At 35.7% G+C, this 24020-nt stretch overlaps 1 protein-coding gene and 1 long non-coding RNA gene across 17 annotated transcripts in view; both read right to left on the bottom strand.

Moving 5' to 3' along the window:
• Nucleotides 1-11879: 11879 nt before the first annotated feature.
• Nucleotides 11880-14767, bottom strand: LOC124301463 (uncharacterized). Its single transcript, XR_006907487.1, has 2 exons — nucleotides 12691-14767; nucleotides 11880-12547 (listed from the first exon to the last, which is right to left on the bottom strand). It is a non-coding gene; the product is annotated as an uncharacterized LOC124301463 (long non-coding RNA).
• A 2029-nt stretch (nucleotides 14768-16796) lies between these two features.
• Nucleotides 16797-24020, bottom strand: part of LOC124301459 (CUGBP Elav-like family member 4) — a 540326-nt gene continuing 533102 nt past the window's right edge. For 15 of the 16 annotated variants that reach the window (XM_046756542.1, XM_046756535.1, XM_046756539.1 and 12 more), the window contains 3 exons: nucleotides 20432-20590; nucleotides 18028-18212; nucleotides 16797-17295 (listed from right to left, as the gene is read on the bottom strand). In XM_046756542.1, the coding sequence (XP_046612498.1) occupies nucleotides 18085-18212; nucleotides 20432-20590 (287 nt within the window). In that variant the 3' untranslated portion in view covers nucleotides 16797-17295; nucleotides 18028-18084. The remainder of the gene's footprint in view (nucleotides 17296-18027; nucleotides 18213-20431; nucleotides 20591-24020) is intronic. The other variant, XM_046756538.1, reaches the window with a different exon arrangement.

The following is a 24020-nucleotide window of genomic DNA, read 5'->3' as shown; positions in this document are numbered from 1 at the left end:
CGGGTGGGATGTCAATTCCGATGTGTGATTGTATATATATTATATATATAGAAAACCACTATACATATATATATATATATATATATGTATAGCCGTCGTCTGCTAACATTTAATGCGCACGCTCTACAATTTGAGAGCAGTTGGTCTACCAGGGGCACCAATCGTGCGCGATGTACGTAATCTCGGCAATTTTGACAGCTGCGATTTGAACACAACAACTGCCACCGACAGCTGTCAAAGTTTTTGAGATTAAATATGTATATCGCGCCGAACTCTCGACAAAATTTACGACGGTTTGTCGTTCTGACAAACATCCAATCGTTAGCAATTCACTCTGTATATATGTAGACACGTATTATATACACACGCACTAATCAATTAATTTGTCATTTCTAATACCAACGGATGTTACGTTTCATTCCTATATCATTGTATTTTATTTAAGTTCAACCACGCCAGCGTTTCGAGGTTTTCCGTTGCTGCGCATACGTTGTATGATTTTCATAGCCACACCAGCAAGACTTTCGAGAATAAATTCCAACTCAATATACATATTGAATGTTCCCAGTTTTTTTTTTCTATCTGATGTCTTTTCTGGTGGAAAAAAAATTTGTTATACCTTGCTTGATTTTTTTCTACTTTATAATAATTATTTTATTATTATTTTTTACTTTTTATTTTTACTTTTTTGGGCAAGGGGGGAGGGGGAAGTTATCCTCGTTCGATATGCATCACCATCAAGTACATTATTAAAAACTCCGCACATTCATTCATATTCACTGCGATCAAAAATTCCGGCAATGAAATATTCGTGTCGCGGTGTCGATTTGTTACATTACACACACAAAATACACACATGTATACATGTGTATGTAGATATGTGTGCATATGCATACATAATAACGAGTTAAGATTCACCGCGAAAATCTTGCAAGCGGGTTGTGTATTTATAAATGCATATTTATTTTATATAACTTATTCCGTGTGTGCCTCACTAAGCTCGACACACTGATATGCTAAAACCTTCGCTCTTTGCCTCGCCTGTACTTTGTATTTCTTTTTCTTCTTCAATTTTTTCTTTACCTCACTTATAAATCGATCCATCATAAAAGATTGCAATTCATTTAATTCTTTTTCAGCTCCTTCCTACGCTTCTTACAATTTAGGTGATAATAATATTTATCATACACGTTATAGATGTATATAATACGAATATAAAAATACTAGAACAAGCAATAGGAAATGAAAAAATCAACATAAATAATCAATAAATAATGGAGATCAATTTCTATGAATGATGTAACAATTATGTGTGAATGCAATAACATCAACAGAGAGTTTTTAAAAGTAAACGATACGAAATTAGAAACATTGCAATAACGTCAATAATATTACTGACTGATATAAATGTGCAATTGCAACCATTAAATTCAGTCACAACAACAACAATAATAATAATAATTCTATTAGAAATCAATTTTTATACTTCGAATTAGATGTTATATACTCGTTATCAAGGAATAATACTGCTTTACTTACAATAAATATGTGTTTGAATTCCTTCGAATAACTTTATTATTTAAATTAGGACTTCGACATGCCAAAGTTATTACGGGTATGATCGATATAAGGTATGTTTGAAGGTTGAATTTACAATGCCTATACACCGCCTCGCATCGACATCTCTACAACTTGTTTATTAAACGGGACTGTTCGATTATGGTGTGCGTTTGTGTCAATTATTTCTCTGTCAAGATGAAATCATAATCATTGAAATTATATGCATCACGATTACTATGTGTTAATCATATATGTATACAGTTTAATGTTCAGTATACATATATGTATATATATGTATGTAGTATGTTTCATTGAGTATATAAGGAAATTCAAGCTTGCTCTGTAATATTTGTATACTGGCATTTATCATAATGTTCTGCATACAATAAAGATTCTAATACGTTTATGCTGCGCATTGACGCGCGTACGTAAGAATTTACTTGGATTTTGGATGTGTTTTTTGATAATTTACTTCACAATGGATACAATCTCAGCCCACAAGTCAACTCAATAATGCAGGACGTTAGCGATTCTTTTTACGCGTAACAATGGATGGCTTTTAGAATTTTACAACGAGTGATACAAGGATTCCGCGATTCTCATGGAAACTTCGTCCGGTTATTTCGCCCATAATCCCTACAAAAGAAAAGTTCTCAGCATTCGCAATTATATGCCAAGCAAAATTCTTTAGTGAACAAATATATTTCATAAGGTTCACCCAAATAACGAGAAATGATGCACTTGATCAAGTGTTTGATTATACTACGCAACATATCTTAAGCCTGCGGGCACCCAAACAATGCCCGAGGCTGTGAAAATTACAAAATTTATTGTTTGCCACTTGCGGAATCAATTTTGAAAACTGATTTCCTGATTATTATTAATATTATAATTATTGTTATCATCATTATTATTGATATCATTATTATTGTTATTATTAGTGGTATTATGATTATTGTTTTTATTGTTATTATTAGTATTAGTATTAGTATTAGTATTATCATTATTATTATTATTATTATCATTATTACTATTATTACTATTATTATAATCGTACTCTCGCAAGGCTCAAGGATATTCGAAAATGCTGCCTAAATACGGCATGTTAAAACATACAGCTGGTTACGAGTTATAGTCGTTCAAATGATGCTCGAAAGATCCTACATTTATTGTTATAATCGTATATTTTCTATAATATTCAATTGTCAGTATCATGTTACAGCGGGTGGAGGAAATCTTCTAACAGATAGAAAGAGAGAAAGAAAGAGAAAGAAATTCATGTCGCAATATAATATTATCAGATACTCATCAACAGAATGTTTACTCACACTTGGTAAAACAATACTTATAGGAATATTAAGGTTGCTTAAAAAATATGTTACGCTTCGGTCTTGCAAGCAGGTACTACGAATATCTCGACTAGTAATATTTTCAGAAACTTCAATTCACTATACTAGACTCGTTTGACTAGAACTATAACGACTTACTTCTAAATTGCACTGTTTCCTTTTCTTTTCTTTTTTTTCCTTCCTTACTTCCTTCGTGAATTCGTAAGTGAGTTTGAGGCATTCAAAATTGAACAATATTTGTCGCACCCACTTGCAATACATTATAATAAATTAACGTCGTCGACAATACGAGAAGTATATATTAATTATAGATAATCGTAAAACTGGATCGAATTGTAAATTACAACCTTATCGTAATTGTACATATAGTATGTAAGCACTATAAGCCCTCAAAATGTATACCTAAGTACTCAAGGAGTAGCGTAAAGTGTATGTATATAGTACTATGAAAAAAAATCATTTCATTGGTACGGTTTTACTATACACGGTAATTTGACTAGACTTAATAAGATCGATATGCGATATATAAATACAGTTCTTAGCAAGCTTCAAAAATCAGTTTTAAATCATTTAACCCATCTGTTAAATGCAGAATCACAGAACTTTAGCGTTATAATATAGCTATGATTATAGAATTGATGATAGCACTGTAACAAATGAACGGGCTTTGACTGATGCCATGCATATCCGACCACATGTTTTTTTTTTCATGTAATCGGTTCCATTGCAGTTATTCATAAAACGAACGAATCGGTATATAATACAAATGTTATCCATTTATATATCTTTGGTTGTTTGTCGGATTGATTTACACCTTGCGAATTTATCACGTCACCTCACCCGTTTGTTCAACCGTACATGAGTCTGACCGAGCTGCCACTTGTCTCCGCCACCCCTTTGACTAATATTACAGTTAAAGAGTAAATTCTGAACGCGCCTACAGGACAACGATAACCAGTACTTCGTATGTCAAAAATAATACTTAATGCGAATACTCCCAAATCTCAAATTAAAAATTATACGAGCTCCTCCATGTGTTTCCGAAACAGGTTCAACTATCGACCACACGCACCGCAAAGGTTTCAAAGCCCGGCGAAGAATGAGCTTGTCAATAAAGCCGCTCACGATCGGAATCAATCATCTGATCTTTTTTCATTCTCACAGGTGAATGAGCGCACGGAATATCCACAGATTCGTTCGAAAACTACTTTCGAAATCGAGAGTCAGCTCTTGCGTATAACGAACGATGGAACTTGCAGGTGAACGCAGTTCGAATCCAGTGGCCGGGTAGTTTGTAAACCATGGGCAAACGTTAGCTCTATTATTTTGACCAAGTGCACACGACGCTCGGAAACTGATATTCGCCCGGTATTTCCCCGTTATTCGAAACCGTGTGTGCACACATAGACACAAGTATACGTATAATACTTATACGCCCGGGTAGTGTGTATTGTATTTGAAAGTGGTTCAAAGCAAAAGAGCCACTTGTTAGCCAACTGTTGCATTTGGCAAACGAAACCGTCCCGCAACGGAGCGGAAGCGTGGTCGAATTTATTCACCAGTATTATCTTCCAGCCCCGGAGTATCATGCCAGAAACATCTCACCGACAATTGCAACTCAAATACGTTTCCTGCCAATTGCAGAACCAAAACGGTCCTGGTAGAGAATAAAGTAAATTCGAATGTCGACTCGTCACGAGTTTGTGTTCTCAAGTAACCCGTGCGTCGTGCACCATTCTAAATGGTACGTGGATGTATAATAATCGTGTTTCATTGGCTCCCATTGCCCAGTAAACCGGCATATTCACGGCGACATCTTGGCGTTGGTGGCATTTTTGCACGGATAATTGCATATGCATTTATATTTATCAACATCTAAATATGTTGCCGAGCCATGTTCGTATTAAATTCGTCATGTTGGACGGGCCCTCTTGACTGTACGAGATACATCACGATTTACGTTATGTTGGTCAAAAATATACAATTTTCCCCTGATTCTGCAATCAATTATACGTGTCTAAGTGACTGTCACGATTCAGTACTATTGAAAGTATGGTGTGGTCAGTCCTTACCGACCGTATTAAAATATCACTGGTTTCGACTAGTAAACAAAACTCTGGACAGCACAGATGTGAAAGTGGCCCAGCAGCGCAATTCTACATGCATTACCGCACAGAACATATCGAAAAAAAGTTTCATTTTAGGTATCAATTACGCTGAGAAATGTATTCCTGGTGTTACTTCGCACGAAACAAAAAAAAATTTTTCTTCGTTTTATTCGGTATTGCAAATAGAATTGCGCTGACTGTACCCCGTTCGCATCTGTGCTGCGTAGGCATTGATAGTAGTCAAAATTGGTGATATTTTACTCGGTCGGTGAAGACTGACTGTAAGCACCGTCTTAAGAAAACCTTTTTTCATTGCAGATTCTCATTACGCTATTTTCGTATTTACTCCTGCAGTAGGTACAGATAAGAAATTCCAAGGAGATCTCCCTCAGCCATGCTCGAGGTGAAAGGTGAAGTTGAACAAATACGTAATAACAATAATAAAACTACTATTGATAATAATAATAGTAGTTATAATAATAATGACAGTAATAATAATGGTTGTGATGATGATGATGATTTTGGTAACGGTGGTATTGATAATAGTAATAATAATAGTAATGACAGTCGTGAAAATCTATAATAATAATAATAATAATAATAATAATAATAACAATGATGATGATGATGACGATAATGATGATCAAAGTAATTTGATACGTAAATCGTGAATTGTAGAATAAGCGGTCGTAAAATATGACCAACTATTGTACCTGAAAGACGTGTAGCTAAAAATTCAATCCCCGTATCAGACTTTCGTCAACGATAATTGTCAATTCCGAATACACTGTTACAAACTTGATATAATCTGTTATAACTTGCATTACGATTTGGCTACGTTCGTATTTAGCTGTATATATATATATATTATGCTTGATTTATATTTAATTTTAGAGTCAACTTTCAATCATTGTGTAAATTATCAATCTTATACGCTTATTTATTCATATAATCTATATAGATATGTGTATAAATATATGTACCTGTATGTAAATAATACATACGTACATACATGTATACACATATTTAATTATAATTTAAAAACCTTTGGCAATTAATTATTTAAAATATGTTTTGTTTGTTATTCCTTGTCAGCTATTATAATTATAATAACCGTTTATTTACTCGCTAATAATTATGTATTATTATAATATATATAATATATATAATGTTATGTATAGTGTGTATGTGTGTGTATATTATATATTCAGGTGTGTCAAGATTATTTATATAAGTTTTCAATAATTATACATAATAGTAGTCATTATTTATAATATGATTTAATATTTGTTCATATATTTATATTTATATTTTTATTTATATATTTATATATATATATGTGTGTCATTGTTATTATTATTATTTTTTTTTTTCACTTATTTTTCGCTTTATGGTTTACTCAAGTGGCCTGCTATATAAAACTATGCTATACGCAACTTCCTCTACAACGTCCGACACGATTAATCTTAACCTTACGCTTGTTGTACTATCTACCCTCTACATCCCTAAACGGTCCTTCTACGATCTATTCGTTAAACGCACAGCTGGCGACTAAAGGAAACTTGACGAAAGATCCGAGCTATCAATTTCATATATTTATAAACATACGCGGATTATACATGCAATTCTCCCCCGCCACGGACCTGCTCGTGTCGATTTCTCTACCGTGATCACTGGTGGTCCCGTCTACTCGCTGCGATCTAATGTGTAAATTTACATATCCCAAGTGAAATTTGAATAATCGCTTGGTGCCGCGTGGATTGTGTCAGAGTTGAGTGATTATGAGAGTATAAGATACGGAAGAACTTCGCTGTCTGCAAGATTTTGGACAAATTCCCCTTTCATCGAGAGGCCATCGCGTGTTCATTACTACATGATGTCGAAAATAATCGTTATCAACGATTTTTTCCCCTACGTATGCATAAAATTATTCGGAAAACGTAATCGAAAATTACATTTACACAGATTTTTCATACGCGAAATTCTCTTTCAATGTCTATAACTGACAGTCGAGGGGCTGGTCACTCTTGACTATACTCGCTTCTGAACTACCTTGTTCACCTTACATATCCAAAAACTCGTCGGTATTCGCCGATATTCGTCGATACTCGTTGGTTCTTGATGGACAGATAAGGCAAATAAGTTAAATAAGTTAGTAAGAAGCGAGTATACTCGAGGGTGACTAGCTTAAGCTCGCTTAAGCTGCTCCTAGATGCATCGCGAGTATTGGCGAGTAGCGTGGGAGCGAGTACTCGGAGAGTTTCAACACTCGTCGATACTCGTGCTCGTACTCAGCCTTTTTCCGATCGCTGTCGGTAAATTGCCGCGAGTCGAAGGAAAATTTGACTCGTCGTCGTACTCGCGGATGAACTTCCAGAAATAAGCAAATCCTTATGCCATTGATTTTGTTGAATTTGGAGGATTCGGCGGGCACGGTGAAATATCTTTTATGTATCCGGTAGACAGCATGCTTTAAAGGGTTTACAAAAAAATAAAATGTCAAATATATCAATTCGATCGAATGAGTTCCGCCTGCACTAATCGTAATAATTGTGGTGCATTGATTGAATAGCTCAAAACTACTGTGAATCCGTTCCATTTGCAGGTCGCATATAGGTATTTATGTACAATATGTAACAGATCTGACGTTAAAATTCATTCGAGAAATTCATCAATGACTGCATAAAATTTGGCAATGATACCGGTAGCTGCGAACTTGTGCGCAGGATACACGCAAGAAAATAAAATGCCGCATATATATATGATTACATTATGTATCTCTCTCTCTATCTATCTCTCTGTTGAATAAAATATTCCATTTTTTTTCTTTTTTTTTTTTTTTTTAATACGAATAAAAGTCGACCTATTATAATGAGCAAGATGATGAGGCGAGACGATATCGAGTCTCGGTAAAAAAATTCCGTGATGAAATATTGAAGGAAGATTGAAGGCGAGCACGCTGTTTACACCGCAGGGACGTTGGAAAGGAACGTGATTGGTCCATGAGAGGTTAGATGGTCGGTTACCGGGGGTCGGGTGTTCACGGGTTTCGGGGTAAATCACGAGCTGATTAGTTACGCAAAGGACTGCACATCCGCGGCTTCCATAATTCCCCCTAATTCGCGGGACGGAATTGGTCAGAAGCGTGACAGGGTTTCCAAATTCCGCGTAACGGGGCATTTCGGCAAAGTTGCCAATTTCCACACCCGTAAGTCCAGGCCTACGTGTAGGTATATACGTACATAACCCATATCTACGTTTCTCACGTCTTGGCTCGTCATTTTCTATCATAGGTATTCGTACAGCCGTAAGTACCTCGGAAGAGACTTTGAAATAATTTCACGGACGCGATCGGCCTGCAGGTGTAGAGGGTGAAACTTTCGGACGATTATATAGGGGTGATATACACTGTAAACTACCAGCCTATGATAATTTACGTAAACTATAGGAGCCTAGAGCAATCGCATCTATTATTGTATATGAATAATGGACCGCATATTTTCTATTTACATTGGCGCTCGCGCGATTTTTCGTTTTTTCCTCTTTTTATTATTCTCTTTTCTCATTTTGATATTCAATTACTTCTACTTTTATTTGTATGTTTCTATCTCCGTGTGTGTGTGTGTGTGTGTGTGTGTGTATGTGTGTGTGTGTGCCAATTTTAAAATTAATCTTTTTTCTCCTTTTACTTTACGTAATCGTTTCCGCGCTATCATAAGGAGCATACAATGTGTAACAGACAATACAATGCAACGACGCGTTGGAATAATGAACGCGTACGTTGTGTGCGTTTTGTGTATGCGGATTTTTAGTACGTGACTCGCATTGATTAAAATTTATGCAAAAATTAATAAAATCGATGCCTGCAATTACTAGATGTATCAGATGTATGTATGTATCTATGTATGTGTAATAAGTATATGGACTTGTAGATGTACGGATGCCGCGTGGGATGAGCTGATCGCATATTTAAGGTCTTGAGCGATAGCTCAAACACATCTATGTGTCCGGCATATGTGTATAATATAATATATTATATACACCATGTGTTTGTGAAATTACAAGTACCCGAGTATGGTTTAGAATGAGTGGAAAATACTTGTCGAAAATTTCAGCTACAAGAGAATAAAATAAAAAAATGAAAAATTGTAAACACATGATAGAGGATAAAATAAATCTTTTCACTCATAATCTTCTACACTGTATGTTGGATATTATAGATACCGTATGAAGCAGAACTCTTCTGTACACCGGATTGACGAGAGAGCGAGGTTTTACTTACTATGAAGAGTGCTCTCGAATTGACGGGAGCCAAGTGCACAAAGAGGGACGAAACTACGGACCTTTCGATAAACCAGGAATCGTCTTAAATCCATGATAAAAAGAAAAACGCGCACTTGATCCTCTCCATTTTCGACTTCAGCTGTGAAGATGATATACAATATACATATATAAGTTTCGCGTAATTGATGCAATGATCAGATATATTTGCAAGCGTTAAGTTTATCCGTACATGGGGTGAGTCGGTACAAATTCCGAAAATAGCAGGCTGATTGGCGTCGTATATTGGTCAATTTAGGGGGGCGCCCTGGTGGACTTCGACGTTGTCGTATATATCTCCAAATACCAAAGTCCGCGTATTTCAAACGCAAAAAAGGGTTGTACAGCCCCATTTTGTACACAATTCTGTACAAAAGCACTTTGATGCATTTTCATTTGACGTAGAAATAAAGAAATGCCATGGTTTTAACAAAACCGTAATATTGTAAATTCGAAGAATCCATGCTATTTCTTTATTTCTGCGTTGAATAACAATGTATTGGAGTGTTTTTGTTCGGAATTGCGTATAGAATGAAACCGTTAAACTCTTCTTCGCGTTTGAGGTACGTGGACTTCGATATTGAGATATATGTACGTCAACGTTAAAATCGACCATGACACTCCCTTAAGTTCCATCTATTCTCGAATTTTGTACACTCGCAACCTGTGTAGCAATGTCTAATGAAAGATAGTATAGCAGTATAGTAGTAGATACAGTGGCAATGACTTTATTAAGGAAAAGACGCGTCGTTTTTGTGTCTCATCATTTCGTTTTTTTTTTTTTTTTTTTGTCGTTTCATTTTATTTTATTTTATTTTTTTTATACCTCGTCATTTAAATATTCTTTTTTTTTCTTTGTCACGCGATTTTATAAGTTGCGCAAATAATTGCAAAAAACATACCCTGTTTCCTAGAATCACAGACACGGTCGGGACTTGCGTCGACTGTGTTGTGACTTATTATGAGTCCAATTTAATTCCATTTAAATTGGGACTGTAACAGTAATATAATAATTACGCGTTACAAAACAGTACAGTAGTAGTGTATACAAGGGATTTGCATATTTTTAATTCCTTATCTTTATCTTTATTTTTTATTTTTTGTTCAACCATCCCTTCCCTGTGTTCCTCATATTCTTCGTTCTGCGTTTTTTTTTTTTTTTGTTCGCTAGCTGCCACTGAAATCCGGCATAAATACTGCAGCCTGCAGAGTCAACATGTCAAAAGTCATGTACAATAAATTATTATTACAGAAACAGTCAATATGTGTGCGCGTCGCTGCGACAGCGCGGATTTTGGTTTATGTGATTTTACTTTGTTGTTGTTGTTGTTATTATTATTATTATTATTATTATTATTATTTTTCCTGCTAACCGTTTATAAGTCTGCCCTACGTGGCGGTCATCATATGTATATAAGAAAGTGGATGTTCGGAAAATTAGTTTAACTCTCTGCTCACGTGATTCTGAAATATTCATTCATATGTATAATAATATTAATGACTCGCAGAGCAAAGTTGTGCTTTGACGTAACTGGCAAATCATATTTTTCTTTATCTTCCGGCTAAACCTTAAGGATATTATGTGTTATGGAATCTTCCCGCACGAATTACTTGCGGCTTCGCGACAGCGAATATTAATTACTCAGTTTCGATTCGATGCCGGTGCCCGCTTCGAGCATCGACGACGTTTCGACTGTATCGTGTATTACGTTATATCATGTATATGTATATATATGCGAGAGTGTGGGCACGTGTGGGCATAGGTTAGGTAGTCAAGTAGGTGAGTCAAAGTTGACCTTGATTCGCGAACGTGTCATTTCATCGAGATCCGTATAACCGTATAAATTCAGTAAGACGAATGCGAAATTCTATATTTTCGCTATGTGTGTATCATGTAAAAATAAATCCAAAGTTGATTCCTCACTGATCACCTGTTGCCCATATTTATAATCATTATTATTCTCATATATTAGAATGGTAAGTAATATTTCTCTTTACATCGATTATTTCACACATGTATGTATATTAGCAGTATGCACACTACTCGGTTGTAGCAAAAACTTCTTTCTGGATAAAATAGTTGTTTTTTTTTTTTTTCTTTTTATATCATCAAATATTTTGGATTTACATTATTGTAGGTTATCAGTATTATCGGTTGTATCATTATTATTACTATATTATTATTATTATTATTATTATTATTATTATTATTATTATTATTATTGGTATTGTTGTTGTTGTTGTTGCTGCTATTATTATTATTCTTCGTATTAATATTATTATTGTGTTTAATGTAATAATTAATATTATTTTCGTATTATTAATTTTATTATTATTATTATTATTATTATTATTATTATTATTATTATTATTAATATTCTTATTTTTATTATTACCCTTATAGTTATTTTTTTAATTTTGTTTACAATACGATTAAACTTGTATTACTTTAAAAGCTTATATTGTAGTGATATTATCATTTGGTGCTTGCGTCGAAGCATTATACCTGTGTCTGTTTGTTTTTGACTTTGCATTTTTGACCAGGTATTTTGTTTGGGGTGAGGGGCGAGCGTATTTTTTTTTTTCGTTTCACACATTTTTGTTTTTGTTTCTCCGAACAGACAACGTGTTTCATGGTTTCTGTAGGATGGAGATACGACCGCATCGTAGAACTTCATTACGAACGATCAAGTGGCGATTTATAAAAGCGAGAAATTTCTTGACACACACGATATGCAGTGCCGGAATCGATCGCGGCTGTATTTTTATTTAAATATATTGTTCAACGGGGAAGTTGTCTGTTACTCATAGATTCAATGTATTCTAGCTACGTGAAGATTTGAAATCCGGTCGATAAATATTCGATAATATTCGTTGCGGTACAATAAACGTTGAACTAATCGCGTAATTATGCTGCGGCTACAGAGGCGACACTTACGATTCATGTAACGTCTCGAAACCAACTAAATCGATAAAATCCATCGAGAGAAACCACGTCTCTAGTAGTATGTATATGTAATAATTATAGGTATCGCTATTCAGCAAGCTGAAGCCCCGTGCGTCTGAGTTAATTCGAAAGCTGCTCTGGTAAGAACTAATCATATATATATATGAGTTATCCACACCATTTCACCTAATCGGGAAGGTCACCGACGCCGATCTCGGTGTCAATTTTTTTCTCAATTCGTCTATCGAAAAAAAAGAACATCCCTTGAGGGATTCTTGTGAAATTCAATCTCAATCATCCTTGTCCTCTAATCTATTTGTGTAAATAAATTCAGCTCGATAGCCTCAAATTTACGTAATTTAGAGCGATTTACTCGATTTTTCAAAATTTTGTAAAATCTAAACACCTTGAGGGATTCCTGTCAAATTCAATACCGATCGATCTCGTACGCTACCCAATTTGTGCAAAAAAAATTATAACCATAGCTTGAAATTTACGAAAGTTAGAGAGCGTACAACCATTTTTGTCACACACACATACACACACACACACTTACGGAAAATCAAAAAAAAAAATGTATTTTTCAACGTTTTAAGACATTTTGAAAACATTGGCATGAAAATCTCAAAAAAAAAAAAAAAAATTTCACGGAAACAAAGCTTCCTCTATGAGGAAGCAAAACAAAAAAAAACACCCATATTTAGAAATTTTCTACCTGAAAATATATCTGGCATAGAAAAGAAAAATCGTGATCTCGTTTTTATTTATATTGTTTGGGATATTCCGAAAAGTTTTTTTTCTCAGCAAACATGTATTTTTATAACATAAAAACTTGTCTGATTGAAGTTAAGATTGATTTCCGTAAGATATTTCCAATTTTTCGGCACTTATGATGGTGTAACTCCCGAACGAATCGGAAGTCCATAATTTCCTTCGGAGGAAAACTTGATTGTAACTGCTCGAATGCAAGTAAAAAGTTTCAGGAAAATCGAAGGTGTCGGAATTCAAAAAATTTTCAAAAATTTTTTTCAGAAAGCTCGGACTTATTGACACATTTTATACTTGTATCAGTTTTTGAAAAGAATGAAAGCTCTTGAAGATAGAGCCAGTTGAAAAAAGTCTGTTTCGAAAAAGTTGAAAAATCGGAAAATTCATAAAATCGACACAGGTTGCCTAATCGAAAAACGGCCGAACACGTGTTTTTTTTTCGATAGACGAATTGAGAAAAAAATTGACACCAAGATCAGCGTCGGTGACCTTCCCGATTAGGTGAAATGGTGTGGAATACCTCATATATAATCCTTATACGCACCAATATCGCGTTTTCTCAGTGTCTGTCTATATGTATGAGTCATTTATACCCGTCTGTTGTAACTCGACTGTTTACTCCAAAAGACCTGGCTACGCTAAATGGCTCTATGTGGTTTTATTCAAAATCCTATACGATAGGTATTCGTTTGTTTGTTTATTTATTATTATTTTTATTCATTTTTCCACTTTCCCGATCTTATGTTATATAATTGATAGTTACATTATTATCTCCTACAGTGTATAAGCCCATTATTATATGTTGCTTTACTCATTCAATATCATATAGGAAATTAAGTGCTGAAATTTTATATATGTATATATATATAAGTAGGTACGCATATACTTATACACATTTTGTTTACTTATTTTCTTAACTTTTGTTACCTATATATCGCATAGATGCACACGGACATATATGTCTTCAATTATACAATAGGGATATATAATACGGTCTATATCATATGTAGATGACTTATCGTGTAATGTGGCGAAGTCTTCGCTAATTCTTTGGTATACTAACCGTTTTCATTATTGTTGTTAATATTATTTTATTATTGTTGTTATCATCATTATCATCATCATCATCATCATCATCATCATTATCATCATCATCATCATCATCGTCATCATCATCTTCATCATCATTATTATTATTATTATTATCATTACTGTTATTGTTATTGTGTATTTAACTTACCAAAAGTGACAAGAACATGTGTGTGTGGTATGCGTGTGTTCTGTATGAGTTATGTATAAATATGTATGAATATATTATGTAACATAATGAAACCAATCGATAACCACAATAAATTCCGTAATTGCGTCTGCAAATTCTCATTCTTGTTCATACGTTATGCCCGTGTTTAATACGTTCACCCTTGTGAATCTTGAAGTTCAGTTTTCATTTCCATAAATAATTGAAATTATGTATACATGCTCAGGCGAGTGCCGGTTACACGTAGATTGGGGTCATCGGCTAGGCCTAACCCTGAGCTTGTGTCGCTCGGAATGTGCCAGAGCTCAGAATAACGAGGCGCAAATAAAAGGTGCCACTCTCCCCTTCCGTTTCGTATATATATATATATATGTATAATAGTGTATATATGCATTGTATATACGTACAATATTATGTATCTGTATATACCCTAGTCAATATTCAAATATATACATACAGATAATCTATATATACATTTACACATACACACATATATACGTATACAGTTGACATATGTATATATACGTATACATAGATACCGTATGCATCTTTTTTACCATCATCATCATCATCGTCATCATTATTATTATCGTTATCGTTATCATGATTATTAACATTTTATTATTATTGTTATATTATTAATATTATATTATGTTATTAATATATTATTATTATTATTGTTACTATTATTACTATTATTATTATTATTATTATTATTATTACTACTACTGCTACTACTGCTACTACTACTACTACTACTACTACTACTACTACTATTACTGTTATTGTTATTAGTAATATTATTAGTAATATTATTATTGTTATTGTTATTATTCTTATTATTAGATAGGTATAGTCGTAGTCATGTTAGTGGGCAACTAGCCTTATACATCATATATATATGTATACATAATATATGAATGCAAGTTGCATAATATATAGCTTACTCGCTTTTTTGCTAACAAAGTTTTGTTTCATTTTATTCCATTTTTTTATTTTTTGCCTTTATTTATTTTCATTCGCGTGAATCGGCTAAAACTATATAATAATTTACTAGTCTCTAGTTTTGTTTTGTTTTTTTTTTTTGTTTTTTTTTTTTAAACGTACGTTATATTTATGATGTATGTATAATAATTTTTTTCTTTTTTTTCTTTTTGAGTTAAATTAGTAGTTGGTACTTTGGTTGATTATTCCGCTAGATTAGATTTTTTTTTCTTTCCCATTTTTATATGCTATTTTGTTGTTGCATCGTCATCATCATCATCATCATCATTGTTATTATCATTATTATTATTACTGTTATTTTATTATTATTATTACTGTTATTTTATTATTATTATTACTGTTATTTTATTATTATTCTTATTATTCTTATTATTATTCTTCTTATTATTATTATTATTTATTGTTATTGTTATTATTGTTATTGTTATAGTTATTATTAACAATTTTTTTCCCTCCTCTCGATTGTATCGTGCAAGAAAAATTTTCTGCCCGTGGTTTCATTCGAAATTCACTGATTTTTTTTTTCACTTCACCTTTTCTTGTCCTATGCCAATTTTCAACTTTCGAGATACTAACGATTTGATCTTACCAGTAAACTATCTTGAAGTTCGTAGACGAAGATTCCGCGTTTTGTGGGGTGACCGGGCGCGAACAATATCCATATGTTTGTATTATCATTATTAATAATGTTGTGATGTTCTATTTTTCACCTGTTTTTCCCAAATTTACAAACATCATTGATTTAAATTGATAATAAGCGAAGTTATCCCTTAGAAACACAATAAATAGACCGAAATTATGTACGTTCCACATGTATATGCATTTTAGAACTTGATACACGTTATGTTATATTTATATTTGCATCATCGAGACACCACGACATTGATTTTTCATTGTTCAATACGGTCAAACTTTCCACGAATAAAGACGAAAACTTCCGTTTGCAAGAAAAAACATTGATTTGTTCTTTTCAATCACAGCCTAGTTGGAATTTCTCGGGCTATGCAACCGGTCGGAACAAAATGATAATATATAATATAATTTTCACCCTGCGGTCCGCGGCATCTTCAACCTCCATACTTCAACAAAAATCTCGTGGAATATTGTCTTCCCTGTATCTCGCTCCTTCTCCATTTATCCTTTAATACTTCTTCATCAACGTTATTCACGCATTGCCAATTGTCTGCCTATTTGCTATACTGTACCGTACTGATTGGCAAAAATGGTCTATACAACTCTGCAGTTTTGTCAATATACATATCGTACACGTTTGCATTGAATCGAATCGATTCAATATTCAGTTGGGTTCTCACAACGTACCAAAAAAACATTAGCGATCAATTTTCGTCACATCAGTCTATATGTATGTATGTATGTATAGTGTTCAAAAGGACGCGTATCGCGCTGAGGCTGATTCTGTTCTCGAAAAAGTTGCCTGCCATTTGTAACATGAAAAACTGCAGTCGTTCAGGACCGTTCAGTTTGATTTTTAATTCTTATCGTTTTTTTTTGTTCTTTTTTTTTGTTTTTTTGTTAATTTTTTTTTCTTTTAAATCCTTGCAACGGTATATAAAATCTACTATACCTTATAATGTCATGTTATGAGAAAAAAAATTGATCGGCTTATCGTACAATGTAATGACTAGCTGTCACCTGCGCGAAAGCGCAGCACCTGTATATGCTCCTTGCGTCACTTATATCATAATAATTGGTATAATAAGTTATTAGTATGAGAGTATAATTATTTATTAATATGTTAGTGGTATATGTGATATAAATAATCTTCCCATATCCTAATTCCACATTCCTCCTCGACCCTTGTGTCATTCTTGGGTAGGTAATAATTAAGCTTTCTACTAACCTCTAAGAATTAACTAACTAGTATACTAGGTTGTTACGGTGGGGAACATCGTAGCGATGATTCAAACTCATCACATCTGATCGTCGAGCGTCCGTAGGGCTCGCTCTATCGTGCAGCATCTGGAAAAATGAGAAAACTCTATCTCGAATCCGATCCAGTCACACTCCGTTATCGATACCACGTCCGAACGACCAAACATTAATTCTCTAAGCGGTTGGATGGGAAAGAAGGTGACCACGTCGACTTATACTATTTACTTTTAAAACCTTCACCTCGAAAGAAAACCCTATCAGTTCATTCGTCAATCCTCTACGAATCTGTAATTGCTTCAATGCATCGTGGCAAATTTATCACCGAGCATTGAGGATCAATTTCACCCAAGCGCAAGTCTCAATGTTTTGAACAGTACACTACATAGCTAATAATACCTGTATAAACTGTATATGTATGTATTATACCAATTCTGGTCTCTATGCACAGGTGCTCTCGCATCTCTATAGAATATATACCAGAAGTAAAATAAATAAATAAATATCCACAATAAAAAGAAGTAGCCTTGACACAATTTTATTCCTCTTGCTGTATTTGGTTACGAAAACTGAATGACTCCGTTACGTATAACGGATCTTGCAAATATTGAAAACAGCCCTTTTGCTTCTTCTTCACTCCAATACATTCTGTTACAATTCGTGCCTTTACTCCATTCATCCCCTCTGACATGCATTCGAGAGTGATTTCGATATCTTTTACGATTGGAACGCGAAATCATCGGCTCAAAAACTTATTATATATCTTATATTATATATATTATATATTATTATAAATCGGCTTGTAGGGTTGGATTAACTTACCCTGTAGCTTATGACGTAGGGCGCGACCCGGCCAGATTGTCTAGGCTAGGACGTGGGTTAGTACGGCCGGTTGGCATCCTTGGGCCTTTTCAGTTGGACCTTCAGCCGCTTCATCCCAATCTGGAAGCCGTTCATCGACTGGATCGCCGCCTGTGCACTCGCCGGATTGTCGAATGAGACAAAGCCTGCGGAAGGAGCAGAGTCACGTGTTAAATACGTGTACGAGTTCGAAGTTGGGTGTTGGAAAAGATATGGAAGCAATGAATGGGCTCGCAAATTTATCCCTTCAGGGGAATCATATTATGGAAGGACATTGGCCTGCTTTGTTATCCGCGAGCTGATTGCCCTGCGCGGCAATCTTTCGAAACGAGTTCCTTTATCAGGTAAAGTTTCATTATGAAATTTCGACTTTTCTGCAGGGCGATATCGTAATTGAACGTTTCCAATCTAAATGGTCACTTAGGAATAATGACGAATTTCGAGTCAAGAGTAAAAAGTTTTAATGAATGGTATTATCTAAGTTCACCGTGAAAGCGATAATGAAACGATGCTCATCTCTTCTGGGTGAGGCTCGTCGTTCCTGCTTTACGTGAATGCCAATTCCGAACGACCGTTTACGATCCTCAAATCTCTATTCAACTGAATATAACAACCTTTCCGCCAATCTCAGCTCTATCCACTGAAACTCAACTCGAAGCAATCCGTAAATTCGAAGTTCGATACAGATAACCTAATGACAATCGTTATTCGTGAATTGCAAAAGAAAAAAAAAAAGTTTTTCGTATTGGTAATTGTCGATACGTAATGATTCGCAGTGTATCTTCAAATGATTTGTGTTAAGAGATCACATGCCCGATTATGCCGAGCTTGTAAAATCGGTATCATCTATCTTGAACAGCCAACAACAATGGCTATTCTTGTGAAAAGATATTGGAATTACGCGATACGATATAACCAAATTATAATCACGAATACGCTTCGCATGCAAAGGTAGCGTACATAACATATTATATACGCAATATACATATAGATTAATTCGCGCAGAAGATCTCTACGCAGATTGAACCTTTATCCTGGTTATCAACATGGTTCGTAGTGCCTAGTTCGGGGCTTCGGCGATAGGCCTTGGTACGGTACATATATAATATTATATAAAGTAGATATACGTCATCGGGAAGCATAAAGGAACCAAGGATCGAAGCTCGCGGAAAGTAGCATATTTCTCTTTGAGGGTGAGTTTCCATGCAGTGGCCGTCGGTGCAGCCTTTCGTTCCCTTCTTCTTCTTCTTCTTCTTCTTCTCCGTCGTGCTTCTTTAACCGTTCGGTGATAATAGAACCGAAAAGTATGAGGGGATGAAAGAAGGAGATATTTGAAGTTAGATGGCTCCAGATAGCGCACGAATCGGTGAGCTCATAAAGATAAGATCGGCCGGAAACATCCTTGCAGAGTTGGCGAACCGCCCCCGAATGGACTTTGAACCGTACGTCGCCCCCTCTCCTAGATGCTTGTCGCAGCCCGGATTTCCCTCCCCGCCCGTTTTGAACTTCCCGAAATCCAGTCCGGATATGACGAAAAATATGGATACGCGAGGGTTAATCATCGGTTATTAACGAGGAGGAACAATTAGGCGCGTGTACAACACGCGAATGGAACCATAGCTCTTTAATCTTGAACGAATTGTACAGAAATCCGACAAAAATATAATTGAATTGAATGGCATTCGGAAGGGCGTGGGGTCCATTCGCCCGTTCATCCGCTTGTGCGTTCATCCATCTGTGAATCCGAGTGGACATGATTAATCAAAGGGGTGCGTCGCTCTTTTAATATTTTCCCCACCGTGCGCATGTTCGTGTACAAAAGGGCCGCGATAGCATTGAAGCCAGTTATATTACGAGGGGTGCAGAGTCGGTCCGCTTATATACGCACATCCGCACACAACAGCCGTACAAGGGTGTCGGAAATTCGTCATTTCTTTTTCCCTCTTCCCTCTGATTTTTTTTTTTCTCTCTTCTTTTACCCCTGCCCTCCTTTTTTTCACTGTCCTTTTTAATTCTCCCGACGGAGTATAATTACGTTTGGAGTAGGTACACGATCATATCTGAAGAACGGGGGTCGAAGCCCCGGCGGCCGTCCGGACGAAGTACGTGGAAAATGAAAATTAGAAAAGTTCTGAACGTTCGTGCACCTATTGAAATACGCAGAGAGAGAGAGAGAGAGAGAGAGAGAGAGAGAGAGAGAGAGAGAGAGAGAGAGAGAGAGGGGGGGGGGAGAGTAAGAAGTATAGAATAAAGATATACCTCCAAACGAATTGGGGGACATTTTTTTCGCATCATTTCATGTATGCCGGATATTATAATTAATTGAAGAAAAAGGGAATATGAATTTGTCGGAACGAGTACTTACCGAAGCATTTGCTTTGGTTGGTGGCGCGATCGATGAAGACCTTTGATGAAATGACGTTCCCGAACGGCATGAACATCTGCATAAGCTCCGGATCGCCGAACTCTTGGGGCAGGTGGTAGATAAACAGGTTGCAGCCCTCGGGTCCTGAGATAGAGCATCCTACCATATAAATCAGAGCACATCTAAACATCTAAACTTGAAGTATAATACTCAAGTTAGAATGTTAGTTTTGGATGAGTTTGTTCTTTGCGTGATTCGTGATACTTAATAATGTATATATATTATATATATATATATAATATATATAATATATATATATATATATATATATATAACTGATCTATGAACTCTACATATTTTATTATCGGGTTAGAAAATATTGCAGCAATAACGCGGAGCAAGAATCAATTAATCAACCGATAATTATTAATCGGTGAAATTTTTTTAGAGCTTATATTCTACCTGACATAAATTGATGATGTGTTTTATTACCAAAGTGGTGATAATTACTTTTGTTCTCAAATCTGTGAAATGATGGATGAAACAATATGTTAACAATGATGCGACGTTGCATGATTTGATGAATGTATGACGATTATAATCATATAATGAATACGGAGGAATTGAATTGAGGTAAAAAATTTGACAACAAACAAAGACAGAAATTATTCGTTATTCGATTGCTGATTCGATTACTTTTTATTCCGGTTAACGTTGAGTATTTATACTTCCAAATACACAAACACACAACACCAGGATTCACAGTACAACAATGGGAGATTTATTGAATGGAAAATGGGCTGGATGAGATGAGTCATAGCACGTTGATTGATTTTTGAGCAATTTTCAAGTTGGCTGACCAACTTTCAATTTGAAACAAAAACAAGAGCGAAAAGGGGAGAAAGAGAAACAAAAAGACCGCAACGCGTTCAATCGACTTTCAGCGAGTTTCCCAGCACAGAATTACCACGAGCTTAAACCGGGCATGAAATAAAGTGAAATTTTACGCTGTCGGAAAAATACGATAGGTAGAATTCATCATACATGGTTCGTATAAGAAATTTTAGAGTGTGTGGTGGGGGGGGGGGGGGGGGGGGGGGGGAGGAAGAGAAAAGAGCGGACAACGCGTCATGAACACGTTTTCGAATTCAGTTGTACAATGAAGTGAACAACAGGACTCAGAATTAATGAAAAGCATGAAGGAAGGATTCAGCTAATTTCACTAAACTTTATACCTTGTCCGTAATTTAGCAGCGATTATGAGTCGGAAAGTTGCACTTCGGTCTATCTCTTCAACTAATAGAGACATTCGAGTATAATGGGATGGGGGCAATGGGAATCTAATTACTAAGCACGCGAGCTGCGCCTTCCGTCGTTATTTTCATATAAAACACTCGGCCCATTCGGAAATCATTTCAAATCTTTCTCCGCTAAAATAACGCTGTGCAGATCGAAAACAGACACATCAGTACGCGGTGAAGATTTATGTAACTTAGACGTGTCTACGATCTGAAATTTTCTGTAGCCTGTTTTCATCACTGACTATGCTAAACTTCTATTTTTGATCTAGACAGTTTTTTCATCATATTTCTGCTATTTTCTACGTATCAACAAACAACTGACTTTTAGAATTTCTCGACCATATGTTGTATAAAGAGGCAAAAATCCGATGTTGCGACCTTTTAGTGTTCTGATCTTTCTATAGTTTAACCCCCATTCTGTTTTTTTTTCCTTCACATATTGATGTTTTTTCAATATTCCGTTTAGCTAAAAAGTAGAGCAGAACCTTGTCCCTTAATAATTTAGCAAACAAAGTTATCACGTGGGAGCCAAATTAGCGGGTGAAGGTACGAAGGGATGGCGATCCTGCAGACCGTGGGGAGGTTGTAAGGGTGTGTAGAGTGGGACCCGAGGGGAGCAAAGCCTGCAGAGTAACGAAAAATGAGTCATAAATTTTCGCCTCCAGCGGCATTACAATTGTTAATTCTAAAATTAGTTTCAGGAATAAAGAAGCGAGATTTGGATCGTTCTCTCGGGAAGGATTATACAATTGCAGCACAACAAAACAGGAGTAAAAAAAGAAACATTTTCAAGCCCCAAAAAAGTAGGGGGAGAATGAAAAAAAGTTTTAAAAAGCTTGTTCAAACCGCCGTTGATATATGAACTAATAGAATCAGCAAACTCGTAACTTTCGTAACTTTTTTCCACTAACAATAAACTGATTCCCTAGCGTGCCAAGTATTGCGATAGTCATATACGAGTATGAATTTATTCAGAACGAAGTTTCAGTTTACCTGTAACAACGGGTTAATATCAGTATCTCGCTGCTATTTACGCTTTGAGCATTTAATACGCTTTCGAATAAACGTTTCGCGATATTGCGATCGAGCGTGTTCGATCACTTTGTAATTGCCGAAGTATGTCCGTGTTAATTTTAGAGTGGAACCCCGATATCGACGAATTGTGCCTTTGACGCGTATGTACCAGAGTGTAGCCAAAGTGTCTCGCATGAAATGCCGGGAGCTTTCTACTCGGCGTGCTTTCATATGCGAGCGACACATTACAGCCCGATTGGACAAGTGTTATACGGGTATGTAGAGTAAGAAGACGCATTTTTACCCGTAATCGAAGTGCCAAAAAATCCGGTTCGCAGTTTGCGAAGCGATTGCGGATCCGCGGTGTTCAAGTATTGATGGAAAATTTAGTGGTTTCCTAACACCGAAACGTACATCGTTTCAACACCGACACAGCAGATACGACATCAATTGCACGACTTGCAACAAATATACACAGCGGCCGTCGGATGGATTTTTCTACAATATAATATACAATACCCATGTATTATATGTACATACAGAGATGTTCGCTGTCCGCATGGTTGCGCGGTATATAACGCGAAACGGCCATAAACTTGACGAATATAAAGTGGAAATGAACGTAAAGAATTGAACAGTGATGAAGGTAGGTGCAGACACCGATATAGGTACAAAGGAAACACCAAACAACGTCAGACATTGATGTGATACTTTTAAAGCAACAAAGAGTTCGATGTGCACAGCATCATGCAAGATGATACTGCGAAGATTGCGTCGTTTCAGGCTCGTTGCCGCTGATCTCGGACTCGGAGGACAACAACACTGACTGATAGTGCAATGCCTGCATTAGCGCAGTCGAATAACATTGGACAACATTGCGATAAAGAAACGTCAACCCTGTCGTTTTACTGACCTACATATCCAAGAATCCATTTATTCGCAACATTGCGATAACGTGACAAAGACAATTAGGTGTATTTGAGATTCTGCTGAAAACAGAACACTTCTCAACACCGTGCAGCCGATTGATTTCGCCTGACATATTCGTCATCTTTTCGCTTCTACAGCATGCGCGACTGTCATCGAAGATCGATGATCAATAACCGAAAGCTAGTTTCAAGAGCATGTTAACCTTGTGGCAAAGTTAGCGAAAAACGACATCAATCCAACTGAATCTCTATAATGCATTGACGGTATTTACCCAACTTGAAAACGATATATTTTACCGTTCCCTGATCGCATCTCGAGCCAAATGCATACTGCAATTGCACGGA

Source organism: Neodiprion virginianus, chromosome 3 (genome assembly GCF_021901495.1).
Source record: "Neodiprion virginianus isolate iyNeoVirg1 chromosome 3, iyNeoVirg1.1, whole genome shotgun sequence".
NCBI classification, from domain to species: Eukaryota; Metazoa; Arthropoda; class Insecta; order Hymenoptera; family Diprionidae; genus Neodiprion; species Neodiprion virginianus.
Note: the sequence above shows the minus strand (reverse complement) of the source record. Positions and strands in the feature narration are given on the sequence as shown.